The sequence below is a fragment of the Rissa tridactyla genome, chromosome 3 (genome assembly GCF_028500815.1).
Source record: "Rissa tridactyla isolate bRisTri1 chromosome 3, bRisTri1.patW.cur.20221130, whole genome shotgun sequence".
Taxonomy (NCBI): domain Eukaryota; kingdom Metazoa; phylum Chordata; class Aves; order Charadriiformes; family Laridae; genus Rissa; species Rissa tridactyla.
In genome coordinates, this window is record NC_071468.1 from 16,625,425 (window position 1) to 16,639,560 (window position 14,136).

Below are 14,136 nucleotides of genomic sequence, written 5' to 3' on the forward strand. Positions count from 1 at the left end.
GAAAAAAATTATCTGCAAGACTTCCTTTTGAATAAGGTTAAAACTTCACATCTTTAACTTAGGAGTAGCTTGGTTTCTCTTTAGCTGTGTATTGGCGTATGTGCATTGTAGTGTTGAAGGCGAACATGCCTTTTAATGGAAGAGTTTTACCCATATTATTTTGATCACTTTTAGTAGAAAAAATTTGTTAGTGCTGTTGCACGTTCAACAGACAAGCTTTAGACATGGGTTTTGCAACACGAATGGGGTGTTTTAGTTGCTGAGAGCTTGTGTGGAAGTGCTGTTTGATATGGCAAATCGGTCTGCGCAGAACAGTGTTTCTCATTATTTTTTAAAATGTGTATTTTATTTAGATCACAAAGTATATATTTGGCACAAGCGTAGCGAGCTGCCAATTGCGGAGCTGACAGGGCACACGCGTACTGTTAATTGTGTGAGCTGGAACCCACAGATTCCATCCATGATGGCCAGCGCCTCTGATGATGGCACTGTTAGAATATGGGGACCAGCGCCTTTCGTAGACAACCAGGATATTGAAGGTAAAAAAACTGTGTGTTTGTCTGTATTCTCTAATCACTAAAAGCTTACATCAAAGGCAGTTGGTTCTGTGGATTTTCTTTACCATAAATAGGATCGAAAAATGCTTTTAACTCTTGGGTTAGAATTGTTACTTTTACTAAAAAAAAAAAAGTTACTGAGTTACTGATTTATTTTTTTTTAATGTATGGCTGTTGATTTTTGTCTAATTACTTTTTTGTGGAATAAAAAGGAAGCAACTGGTATTTCCAAAATGATACTCAAATTTCTGACATGGCCCTATAGAAAACCATGGTGTCACTAAGACCTCAGGATTATATTATCTTATTTATGTAGAATTCTAAAAAAAAAAAAGCCTCCGATGCTTGAGATTTAATAACATACAATGTTATTAAAATTTAAAGAATGTATTCTCACCACACTGCAAACTGAATAATGCTATTACAATGCTTACAAAAGGAATCTCTAAAGTCTAGAGAGAGTGAAGTTTCCCCACCATAAAATACATGCACAATTGATTCTTTCCTACCCATCAGCAATCATCTGTGTCCAGGAGAGAGACACAACACAATACAACCCCCCCCCCCCCCTCCCCGAATTGTTAACGAGATGACCACCGCGGGGGTTGTTCTGCATTTTATCGGCTTCTGTCATTACACATTCAACCTTGTGGTAAAAATTTACAGTAGACGTTAAAATGAAACACAGTGTGTCCCATTGCCACAGGACCTCATGGATACTAGGTGTGGACCTAGTGCAAGGGGAACCCAGACAAAGTAATCGGAGAAATCCATTGAGTGCTACTAGATAAGTAAACACCTCTAGTTCAGAGTGTCCCTTAAGCGAAAATGAATGAAAGTTGGAAGGATATCAGGAGCAAAAATTACCTCCCCTCCCTGCTCCTGTGGTTTCTGACGCATCTGCTTCTGGTCTTGGATTAGGTGGACCAGCCTGGCCAATCTCCTGTTTATAACACCTTCAGGGCACCCATAAGGACTCAGAGCCTCTACCCTCCAGTTGGTTTTACTCGGGGTTTTGTTTGCTTTCTCCAGTTAACTGCTTGCTCTCTTTCTTAGTCCCTCCAGAAAATGGGCTAGTAAACGCCATAAAAATCAAAACAATAGAAAATGGATTTCTCACTGCAGTGCTTCCACAAGAGGTGTAGCTGCATGGAATAATACCTAACAACTTAGGAATCTTAAATGGATGACAGACAGTTTTGTAATTAGCACGCTGCCCTGGAACTGGAATGCAAATGTGTGTTTTCTTCTTTTTGGAAGAGATGCCTTTTGTGTACCGACATCTAACATGCTTAATTACTCTCTAAATTAATACGAATAATGGTATCTAAATAAGTAACTTTTAGCATGGGATTTGGCTACAGTATAAGATCCATTAACTAATGTTTGTTCAGTAAAACTTATGTCAATACACTGTATTAATGACTTTATAATAGAAATATTAACTATTGATAAGATCATCAAGGTGTGATTTCTTTCTCTTATGTTTTTGTTTTTGCTCAGAGGAATGCAGTAGCATGGATAGTTGATGGCGAATTTGGAGCAGACGACTTCAGTTTAACTTAATTAGTCGTATTTTAAATGGCTTGGGATTTGGTGCAAACAAACATGATTGATAGCTGGACAGACATGCTCGTCATGAAAAAGAACCATTTCTGAAGCCCGGTTGGGGCCAAACATTTACCACCTTGCTTCATAGTAACCAGTCGAGATGAAGCACGTCGTTAGAACGTTGTTGGACACCGTGTTGAAATTACCCCCCCATCGGTTGTGAAGAACTGTGCTACATTCAGGCTAACCATTGAACTCAATATATATATTTTTCCCTCCTGCCTTTTTGTCTGGCAGGCTACTGTTCTTGTTGCTCTTCTGTGTAATGAAGTTTAAATGCTTGTTTGGAACACTTTATTTAACAGTTTAGAAGGCTTGATAGAAAGAGTGCTTTAGTCTGAAGAGTATACATTGGATAGGAAAGTATTTCCTTCTCTTGTTTCTCAAGTCTCTCTCCGCCTTACTTAGCTTGAGATCTTTGCAGCTTGGTTCATGGATTCTAGCCTTGCCCGTTGCGCAGTATATATCAATTGAGATGATAAACCAATGAACTATGTCAAAAGCACTCTCAGTATCACATTTGACAAAAAGTTTTGTACTTTTCACATAGCTCGTTGCCCTGCAAAAGGGGTTAACAGCACAATTTTTTAAAAATAAATTATTTATAGGATTAAAATGACTTCATTTGTATACATTTGGAATTAAAACAATGCAAGAAGTGTCGTGAAACATGGTATCACGGATGCTTTTCTGGAGTGTCTTGAGACCCAATCAAAAGCAGTGGCTGGAAGGAGCTTTACGTAGGCAGTGAAGCTTGTTTTGGAAGGAGAAACTCACTGTCCATCTTTAGAGATATTTAGGAAAAAAGCATTCAGAGTGCAGCACCAGGCTAAGAGTTTAAACAAGACAAGGTCTTTTGGGTTTTTTTTTAATTACATAAATGTGTGTAACAATGCTGGCAAAAGGTAGACTACACCTCGAGGGAAGAACGTGTTGAATCCTTTCTTCACAAAGTCAACATTTTGTAAAAGTAATTAACATACGGATCGTAATTAAACACTTGTATTATGGTGGAGATCTTTCTTTGTTTGATAAACAAAGGTGTATAGATTATTTTCTTTTTGAGATTATACTTTTAAGTTTGCAGATTTAAATGCCTCTCCCAGGCCTTGTTGCGAGTTGGTGCTGTGAACATCTTGACACATCTAGGAATAGTTCCACTAATATCCCATGTCAAGAAAAGAGAAAGACATTTATAATTTAAGTATTTATTCTTTTTGACATAAACAGATGGCCTCTGTGCTTCTGCACTACACAAAAATTCATTATGGGATGGCACTGGATTCCCTTTTGCCACCTTGGGTGGAAAGGTAGTGTTGGTACTGCTGTGGAGTAAAGAGGGAGCAGGGAAAGGCACGCCGCCGAGAACTGATGTGAACAGGAGTGTGGACTTCATCCTTTAATGAGATAATGATCTAGTGTCCTTATTAGTCATGTGTGGAAGAAGGGTGGGGGAAGGTTTGCTGGAGTTCCTGGGAAGAGAAGTGTAGCCACTTTGACGAATGGGAATGTGGTGCTTAACATAAACAGTCCCTTTTTTCTTTCCCAAACAAAGTGAAGCTTAGCAGGTTAGATTTTTTTTCTTTTGTTTTCTTGCCTTGTGTGTAAACTTAATTCTGATACTTTGGTTAAGACCAGCCCTGAATCTGACACACTGCTCTTTTAGTACCTCCAAAATGAAGTAGGAACATTCTTAGCAAACTATACATTTGCCTTAAAATTAAGCTGAATTTCTTGGGTGGCAGTTGCTGTTCCACAGTACTGGGAATACCTGCGTCAACTTAAAACTACAGATTGGTTCCTTCTTCCGTTGGCTAGTTCTGGAGGAAGCTCTTTGTTTCTCTTCCTAGTTGAGACAGCGTAAGAGTAGTCAGTCTTGGTCCTGTGGCATCATGGTTGTAGGGAAACAGACAATTTCCTAAGTTCAAATTTGAGTAAGCTGAACCTTTGGGTTTTAAATAAAAATTGAGTACCTAAATTGTAAACAGTGTTTTACGTGTTCAAAACATGGTATAATTCATAAGCAATGCCAGTATGTGAATCTTTGGAAGTTACCCTAGTGTTGTCTTACTCTGGAACTTAACGTTTTCAAACAAAACATTGTTTAGGGAGAGTCGGGAGCATCATCCTGGTTTTGATGTCTCTTAACAATGTCTCATACGATGGTCTGGTGCTCCTTGCTTACCTCGTGCTCATGGGACTTCAGTGGGAGCGTTAGGCAGGTGGTGAAGGCTGGATCAAATCTCTCAAGTTTAGACTTAAAGCCTCATACGCACTTCAACAGGCATTTTTAATGTGGTGGCCATATCTAACCAAAGTGAGACTCCTTCCCTGGTACAAGCTGGGTCGGGGCGTGGATGGGCTGATGCCTACATTCCACGGCAATATGTTCTAATTAGAAATCTAAGCTTATTACTTTTTGCCAAAATACTGCCCCTCCGTTCTGGGGTTTCTCTTCTGGACTTGGTTTGCACCTCTCAAATACGACTCAGATATTTAGAAGCAGAGTTAGGGGGAAGCACGTGTTCTGATATCTTCACTTTAGTTTCATGGTGCAATTATGCAACGGGAAGGAAAGCTCCGTATAGATGGCACCGTTTCCGGAGCGTGTCAGTAAGAGCATGTTTTTTAGCTGTCTGCTGCTCGCAGGGGATGAGCAGAGAGGAAAGAAAGGTGAGAGGAATCTTCATTTGCCCACACTACTTGGTCACTGACGTGTTAGATCTAGCGGTAACAACTGCCATTCCAACCTCTAGATTAAAGGAGGAACCTAAACTATTGCTAACGTGTCACGTATTCACAATATGTGAATTGAAAAGTACCAATACTTTTTGTGCACAGACTATAAAATGAGACTGGGGTGGGGGGGGGAAACCAAGTTTGCTCATTTGCAACACGTTGATTTCCATGTGCTTAAAAATGTTCATAGGCTGGAGCCTAAGGCTGGAACAAGTACACACCCGCAATAAATCGCTGTATTTCTAGTCAACAGACCCATGGTTTTAGAGGAAAATACTGTAAGCGTGTACTTCTTTTGTAACTTTTCTCTGGTGGGCTGTTGGCTTAAAATATTCACAGTGGCCCCAGGTTATTGTTGAGGCAGATCTTTGAGAGAAAAAAAAAAAAAAATTATGCCGAAGCATTTTATTATCAGAATGTTCTTTAGCTGTTCAGGTAAGTAATTTTCAAGGCACAATGGAGCATAAAAGGGAAAATGCTAGATTTGTCCTTGTTTTGGAGGGGAGGGTAGTGGGGGGGAAATGACACCTTTGTTTTAAATTCCCTCTATCTTTTCTAAAGTTCTCCAACTTTTAAAGTTAACTTTTTATGATTAGAGCAAGGATGCAAGCTAGAAATGTATCGAGATCTTGCCAGTTACTTCTCAACTTGCCTTCAAACAGGTAACGTTTAATAAAACTCAGTACGTTCTTGGGAGTTTGTGTCTAGTTGGATAATCTTACACTGCTAAGTGATACTCCCACCCCAAATCAGTCTTGAAGGCTTCCTTAGCAGGAAAGCGGGACTCGTACAGTTAGCTGTAGTTTGAGGGGAGATGTTGTAGACCCAAACGGGGAGGGGACATAGAGAATGAGGAATGGACGTAAAAAGCAGGACTTACTGACCAACAGATAAACTACTGTAACTCAAGGGGGAGGAGGAAAAAATGCACTTTCAATAGTTTGTCCGTATTTTTAGCTACAAAATATGCTTGTATCTAATTTTTTTTTATTTGAGACAACTATTAAGAGGAACACCCATCCCATAAATGGCTAATCCTCTTTTTGACCTCCTCCTGACTTTTCCACGTTGGCTTGAGCCCATTTTCAGCTGCCGTACTTAATTTTGAAAACTGCTACTTTTAACTATGTTTAGAAAGGAAAAAAAAAAAAAATCCAAATCATTAACTCCGACACTTTTTTCTAAACAGGGTGGACTTAATTGAAGTGTGCAGTGTTGAACTACTGCTACAGTAGCTGCCTCTAGTTGTTGAAATAAACTGTAGACAAGTTTTCTGTCTATTAATCCAGATAATCTGGATTCAATACAATGCCTGTGCGCGTGTTCCTCCCGCCTGGTATGAATGTGCGTGTGCGTGTGTCCCGTGAACAGACAGAGAACCAAATGTTCTAGGTACTTGTCATGTTTTATTGCATACTTTTAAGTCGTGTGTATGTGAAGTGTCCTTTGACCAGAAGGTTTTTGGTTAATATCAGTATATTTTTATAAATTTGAAATTCATCGTGCCCCATCTTTTTTCTTTTTTTTCTTAAAACATTTTTTTTTTTCATTGTTAGGGTATATGTGCTAGATTGGAATCTTTAACATTTTTAGGCACAGATGGAAAAAGTTATTGGCTCCTTGAAAACATATGGGACAAAATGGATCCTCAAAGCATGTATGTACTTACAAACCAAGCTGTAGAGATCACGAAAAGAAGTTTTATTGTTGATCTCAAGATTTCTAAATTGTCAAGATTTATATGGAGTTGTGGTGGAACTAGTTAACACTTAGAGCTTTTGGTATGTAATGACTATTTGCTATGGACTGATATTAAATGTTTCAAAGGATTGCGTTCTTAAACTTTCTGGATTTTTGTTACTCTCCTCGGATTATATTAAGTAGTTAAAAATTTCTTTGCTATATTACATTAAAAACATAAGAACTTTGGGTCTCGTATTTATTTTCACTTGTTTTACTAATTATTTACAGAACACCATTTTAACTTTTTTATTTTATAAATGTGTAGTATTTTAAACATATCTTTAAAAATTGTTCAATTGGAACTACATTAACTTCTGATTTGTTTTTATTAGGATTTTTAAAAAAAAAAAAATACACTTTTTCCATGTTGGTGCACAGCACTTAACAGAAATGTTTGTATTCCCTTTCTTTCAATTCAATAAACAGAATAAATAACTGGAATGAATAGTTCTTAGTTTCCCTAACTTCACTTATATGACTGACTTTGGATGTTAATTTCTTGACCATTAATTATAGATTTCTTCTGCATTTGTAGTATTTCACTTTCTTGCTAGGAAAATTAATTTTTGGCAGTTTAGCTGAAGATGAATTCACTCGGTGTTGTCTGCAGGCTTTCCAGTTTCTGACGTTTGGCTCTAATCTACCTCCCGCTTGCTTCTTCACTGGATATTTAGCAGTAAAATTGCCTGCGTCCCGTTCTGTGCTTATCTAATTCATTGAACATCTGCCCCTTTGTGGCTCTGTGAAAGCCTTGGTTCCTTAACGCTGGAGCTTGCTTAAATACCAGACACAGGTTGCTTTAGGTGGTCGGTGGGTTTTGTGGGTTTTTTTTGATACCTTCAAGTACCTGCATCTCCTGCTTAGACTTCTCTTGAACTGGAGATCGGAGACCTCCAGACCCTTAGATCTGAAGTCGATCTAAGGACCCTTTGTGGCTGAGGGCTCTTGAAGCTACTTCTCAGCTCTTGCCTTTGTTCCCTCCAACTAATGCTGTGTTCTTGTTCCCCTTCCCTGTGCCTTAAAACAGAACCTCATCTTTGTCCTGCATTTGAGGCATTTTTCTTCAGCTCTAGCTAATGTCCTGTTCGATACAAAGCTGTGCCTAAATTTGCCCTCCCCTTCCTGTAGCTCTTACAAACTCAAACCTTTTGCTGGAGTGCATTCAATTTTTTAATTCTTTGAGCTTCTATATTGATGAGAAAAGGTTTTTACTTTCTCTAGCAGCACCTTCGTATTAACTTTGTTTCCTCCCTTACAGTTTAGGCAGTGTATAGATAGTTATGGCTTGGATGCAGCTGCAAACAGAAGGGGGATGCTGTACTCCTTTCCAGGTGCTGCTTTGTGCCACTTCCCTTGGGTACTAGTATTTAGAATCATCAAATGGCTTGGGTTGGAAAGGACCTTAAAGATCATCTAGTTCCCACCCCCTGCCATGGGCAGGGACACCTCCCACCAGACCAGGTTGCTCAAAGCCCCATTTGCAGGAGGGTTATTCGATTGCAGACCCACTTCAGCCATAATTTAATTGGTGAGAAGAAGAATGCAAGAGAAACCAGTATATGATTTCTATAGAACTGTGAAATTTAACATATGTAAGATTTAAATTTAATTGTAACTTTTATTTTTTTTAAACCCTTCAGATTATTTACAAGAAATTACATAAGGAACCTGTAGTAGATGAGCATTTCATAATTAGCTAAAAGCCAAACTCCGCCTGAGGCAGGGTGCTTCTCCAGAGGGACAGGTTCTGTCTTACTCTCACTTTACACCTTGGCCCGCACTTTCTGTGCTGCTGGAGTAGAGTAACTACTGAAGTTTGTATGCCTCTAATGTTTCTGACAAAGATAAGGTGGTTAATGTACTGATAACTGCATGAGGGTACACATACCCCAATTTTTTTCTACCACCGCCTCCAATCTCATCATTGCCGTAATATCCTTAGAGGTAAAAATGGTCTTTCGTTACCATTTGTACAAAATCCTAAAGAGCACCTTGTGAGAAAAAGAATTAGGTTAAAACTGTGTCAATACTGAACAGATAAAAGGTTTGCTTTTATGGGTTTATCAGGATTTCAGGTTAATTGTTAATCTGCATGTAGAACTGTTTTTAGGACTACTGGTCGTACCATTAATCCCACTGATTTACTATGTTCCATAATACAGAACTATTTTAGAATAAAATTAGAATGAGATCAGTATGTTCTTTAATAAAACAAGATGAATAACCAATGGTCTGTGATTAATTAGGGGGAAATACGCCATCAGACATATCTTCACTAATCCCCCCGCTGAGGTCCAGTACTATAACAGCTACCTGATCTCCCCGAAAACTGTTGACTAGTATCTTAGCAAGATACCAGGCTCTAGACTGTGGGTAAGGAAAAGAGCTTAATAACCTCCGTTAGAAGTTAGACTCCCTGTAGGCCAACTTCAGATTTATTTTCATGGATTAAGAGCTTTCTATAAATTGTAACTAACCATTTGAAGGCTAAGCTAACAGTCCCCTCACGAAGGTTATACTGGGATACCTCGGCCCCAAAGGGAAATATATTCTGTCAGTGAATAGGAGGGAATCTGTGTTTTGGTCTCACACTGATCCATAGTGGTAAAGGTAGGTGAATTTTTATTTAAAATCAGTCTAGAGTTTGTAATTGTCCTGAATTCTGTATAGTAAGCTTGGATTTATAGGGAGTTTTTGGTTTTTACTACTACTGTAAAATTTCTTTGCTCCTTGGATCTCCCATGAGATAGATGACTGTAGGATCCCCATTACCAGCTAATGAACTACACTTTTTAGCAATTACATTTTTACTATTGCTGATGCTGATCTGTTAAGGCAGGAAATGACCCTGGACAGTAAGGATGGCTTGAAAATGACCAGTGTAATTACACTGTAGAACTGTAGTCTCTCGAGCCTGCTACTGAGCTTTTTACAACTACTACAAGTTGTTGTTAGATATGAATGAAGAGGTAATTTATTTATATTAAAAAAAAAAAAAAGTGGGGTGGGAAGTTTGCATTCATGTAAAAGTATAGCCTGTCTAGTATTTGACAACCACCACTTAGGAAACCAATCTGTTTTTCTGTTGGTTAATAATTCACTCTTGAGGAAGGAAGTAGGGAGGAATCCACAATAACATCCCTCTCAGTCAGGGATATAAATTAAGACACGTGCTACTTTTTTTTTATTTTTTCCAGATATGTTGTTCTTTTCTCTTATCCTTCCCTGTCCTGCTCCCATCTCTGAAGAAACACTTCCTTCAGTAGAGGAGAATAGAAGATTTTCATAGCAAGTGATAAATTTGACCAATTCCATTAGAGAATAACGTACCCTATCTAATGTCATCACTGTAATTCTGAGGTGCCAGTAGTTAGAAATTATTGAAGAATATGTATCTTACAAACACTTCGATTATGAAAGCAGCTCATATCTCAGAATCATTTCTTTTGCTAGTTTAAGTGGTGGACTTACAGTTTAATGACCATGTTTCTCAGTATGAAACACCATTAATGAAATTCACCAACTATTAGCGCTGTAACAAGGACTTAACTCAAGCAGCTTACTAACACTGCCCTTCCTTCTAATAGGTAAAACCCATACTGTGGAGTATGGTTTTTTCACGTACACATAAGATAGCTTAATTGCCTACCCTATAAGCTGCTACAAGTTACTGACTTTCCTCTCTTTAAAAGAGTTTTATTTGCTCTCCTTTTTCCAGACCTATATCCTGTCTGGGTTTCAGCTTTATAAGTCAGTACTTTCTGTAGTTTGATTTTTGTGGCATCAAGGATTCCGTGGCATGCAGCTGTGGTAGCTATTTGTGTAGTTTTTTTTAATGAGCGTAATTTTCAGCAGTTTTTCATCTTTGCAACAGCTGAACTTGGACTCCATCCATCATGAATTTAAAGCTAAACTTTTCCTAGAACAAACACTGAACACAAGGTACGTAGAGAAATCAAGCTTCAGTGTTGTCTTTTCACTGCTGGCCATGAAAACAATCTGCTAACTATACACCAAAGAACAAGTACTTAAGAAGGAGAAGCTCATAAATTTTAGGACCTAATTACGGAATTGTCATGTTTGTTTCAAAAAACCCTCTTTTGATGCACATATTAAAAAAAAAAAATCTAAAGACAGTGAGGGTACAAACACAGGTTTATATGCTTATCACTGATGCAAGAGCCACACACCCCTGGTGTCTTTGAAGCAGAGTTACATCAGAATTGGGATAACTGGGTTATGGTTTACCAGACCACCTCCCCAAGCTAGACATACTCTTGATTCACCTCACTGGATGTGGAAAGAGCAGGTTTATGGAGCAGTGACTGCAGATGGTTCTTTTGCCTTGTGACCAACTCCAATGCTGGTGCAATATGATGTTTACTTTGCATGGAGGCCTATGATACATTTCAATGACAAAATAAGAGTTGAAGTAAAAAAAGAAATATTAATCATGTTTCTTAGTTATCTGTTTTTCACTCAAACACAAGTGTCACTTCACCAAAGGGACCTTAATCCATCCAAAGACAAGATTTCATATAGGTTGTTGGAGGGTGGGGTGGAAACGGAGAAAAGCATACCTTTTATTCCATTGCTTTTTAGCTGGAAAAAACACTGACACAAGGATGCAAGCTGGGCTACTGTTCCACTTTGAAATCTGTGTTCCAAGCGCTGCTTCAAACTAGGCTCTAACAGGACAGCTTGACAGCCAGAGGCACATCTTGACACCTTTCACTAAGAAGCAGGCACCAGAGCTGCACTTAAATTTGTTCTGGAACTACCACTGTTATCAGCCCATGCTGCTGAAATGAGTTTCCTTCTCACCATTTAATTCCTATGAGATCAGTTCTGTAAGCAAGGATTTCATCTTACAGAAGCAGCAGCTCCAGCAGATTGGGTTGTAAAGGAACAAAAACAACCGCTACACAAATCCAATGTCTTTTGAAAATATTTTATGTTAAAAATACAGAAAAATATTTCTTGTTCAAAGAGCAAAAATATACTGCATGACGACACTGATCTAGGTACGTTCGGAAGGTGTCTGTGGCTCCACAACCAGTCACTGGAGTGATGACCCAATTTGGCAGCTAACGGTTCTTTTTCAATGCCTCAATCATTTATCAAAGCCAGAATCATACTGTGACAAAACAGAAAACATGATACCAGTGGATTACTGAAGCACGCACAAGTAGGACCAGCTATCGCTTTCATGAGAGAACTGTGCTTGATTCTGAAATAGAAAGTCAAGGCAACTATGCCACGTGCTTTGCTTCTGAAGGCAAGGACTGCAGACGTAACACTGCAGTAGAAGAACAGTAGTTCTTCCACCTTCTAGTAAGAGGCCCCATCACAGAAGTCATCCGTTTGGAACTTAGCCAGATCAACTCTATTTTCTAAAACAGAGCTTGTAAAATAAACTTGGTCCTCGAGTTGATTTCCATTCTAAATAGGGCACTTATTCTAGGTGCCGAAATCATGTAACTCTCTATATTGTACTCATAGTGGGTTTGAGATTAAGGAGTAGTCCGAGTTTCCAAACAATGTTTGATCAGAAAGAATAAAGGCATATAATGAGCCTGGAGATAGCTGTCAAAATATATTATTGAGGCTTAGCAGGATGCAAAAAGATAAGACACTTATGAGTACCAGCAATTACACTAGCAGAACAGAGGAGATAAAAATAGCTGGCAGACAATTCCTTTGTTTCTTGGGAGCAATTCTTGAAACTAACCTGTAAAGGTACATGAAGAAACAGAGCAGATGAAAGCCTAGTTTAATCATGGCTTCCTTCATGTGTGATTTCAGTTGTCCTCGGTTATGGATCTCTGTGGGATCAAATACCCCCATGTTTCCACTTGGAACCATGATGTACCTGAAAGTTTAAGGAGAAGAAAAAAAACCAAACAACAAAAGTATAGTTATCAAAACATGAGGGAATGTCAGAAGAAGGGGCGGAGAAGAGCTTGCACAGAAGTGACTTTCATCTAAAGAGTTGTTTCACAATTCAACATAAGGGAGCTCTTTAATTCCATTTCAGTTTCAGGATATTGCATGTACCCTCTGACACTCCAAATAAAGAACAAGAGGACAAGATGTACTAAAAGCATCACCCCAGCTTCTCATGTATAAATGGGAAAGTTTACAGGCAATAACTGATTCCAGTTCATTTTAATTGGTGTGCGTGGTTACTTGGTGTTATGAAGGAAGTACACATCCACAGTGGAAAGATACATTAGATGAAAGGGATTGGAAAATAATTAATTTAGCTAAGAATTAGAGATGTATTTACACAAAAACAAACCCACATAAAAAACCCACAAACTCTGGTGGTCAAAATAAGATAGCATAAGACAAGAGATCAGTGTATTATTCCCATCTTTGTCACAACCATCTAAGCAGAGACACTGAGGCTGACGCTGAGGATGAGAGACTGGGCAGACCTGAGGAAGTACTGCTGCCCAGATTCACATAAGAACAAAAGCTGAGTGAAACAGTGAAATGTAAGAAAAAGGAAGAATAAAACCAGCAAAACAAATCTTTATGTCCTGTGAAAATTCAACAAGCAGCATGTTCTTTTGTCATGAGCATTTCTCAAGAGAGCAAATGCAAGCAAATGAAGTTCTCACTCCAGCTGAGCTCAGTCTAGAACAATATTATTATTTCACTTAAATGTCATACAGGCTCTACCTTCCTGGAATAATACTCTTTTTACACAAGAATTTAACTCTTGGTCTTACACCTGGAGAAAAATCAAGGTCTCAGAACAGAACACTTTTTGATTTTCTTTATATACTTGGAAGAATGGCACCAATTGTACTCCAAAATGCACTCCCCCACCTCTTACAACATTCATTTCAATAATAGGAGGGGAAGAAAGGGAACAAGAAACAAGGATGTTTTCTAGCAGCAGTGGGAGAACAAAAATAAAAAAAAAAAGTTAACAGTATTTGTCTTTCTTTCACAGAGGCACTAAAAAGCACTGCAGCATATTTGACTAATAACAAAGACAATTACGTCCCATTAAAAATAGTTCATGTGAAATAATTACACTTTGAAAGTCTCCTCTAAATTTGAATTTTTAAGTGACAGGTCTATTTTTAGTATTATAACAAAAATTATTGTCCATTTACTGGATGTTTATTCAAATAAAATGCATCACAAGGAAGAACACAGGTTTCCTGTACCAATTTATCCAGAAATAGAGATAGTGTGCACAATTTTCTTATATCTCTACGATTTATTAATTTTGCTTCTTATTAAGAGTGACACTACACTATTAACAAGACACTACAGAATCGAGAAAAAAAAAATGATGAAGTAAATGAGCATCTGAGCATGCTGAACAAGAAGGGCCAGTAGGATGTTACAATAAACACGCTGCACTTTGAAAGTCTCCCCGATGCTGTTTTTGACCAATTTATTTTCCCCAAGATTTGTTTCTGATGCCCCTTTCACACAAACCCTCTTCACTCTCACTGAAATCATT

The 14,136-nt window shown here is 38.3% G+C and overlaps 2 protein-coding genes across 7 annotated transcripts in view; one reads left to right on the forward strand and one right to left on the reverse strand.

Moving 5' to 3' along the window:
• The window catches only part of WDR26 (WD repeat domain 26), a 28,634-nt gene extending 25,850 nt beyond the window's left edge, over positions 1 to 2,784 (forward strand). For 2 of the 5 annotated variants that reach the window (XM_054194749.1, XM_054194754.1), the window contains 2 exons: positions 354 to 539; positions 2,061 to 2,784. In XM_054194749.1, coding sequence (XP_054050724.1) covers positions 354 to 539; positions 2,061 to 2,086 — 212 coding nt within the window. In that variant the 3' untranslated portion in view covers positions 2,087 to 2,784. Of the gene's footprint in view, positions 1 to 353; positions 540 to 1,478; positions 2,034 to 2,060 lie in introns of those variants that run through there. The other 3 variants (XM_054194752.1, XM_054194750.1, XM_054194751.1) reach the window with 3 other exon arrangements.
• The window catches only part of CNIH4 (cornichon family AMPA receptor auxiliary protein 4), a 28,544-nt gene that overhangs the window by 9,452 nt on the left and 4,956 nt on the right, over positions 1 to 14,136 (reverse strand). Inside the window, exons 4-5 of one of the 2 annotated variants that reach the window (XM_054194759.1) lie at positions 12,382 to 12,522; positions 11,588 to 11,787 (exon numbers count right to left, since the gene is read on the reverse strand). In XM_054194759.1, coding sequence (XP_054050734.1) covers positions 11,760 to 11,787; positions 12,382 to 12,522 — 169 coding nt within the window. In that variant the 3' untranslated portion in view covers positions 11,588 to 11,759. Of the gene's footprint in view, positions 1 to 11,587; positions 11,788 to 12,381; positions 12,523 to 14,136 lie in introns of those variants that run through there. The other variant, XM_054194758.1, reaches the window with a different exon arrangement.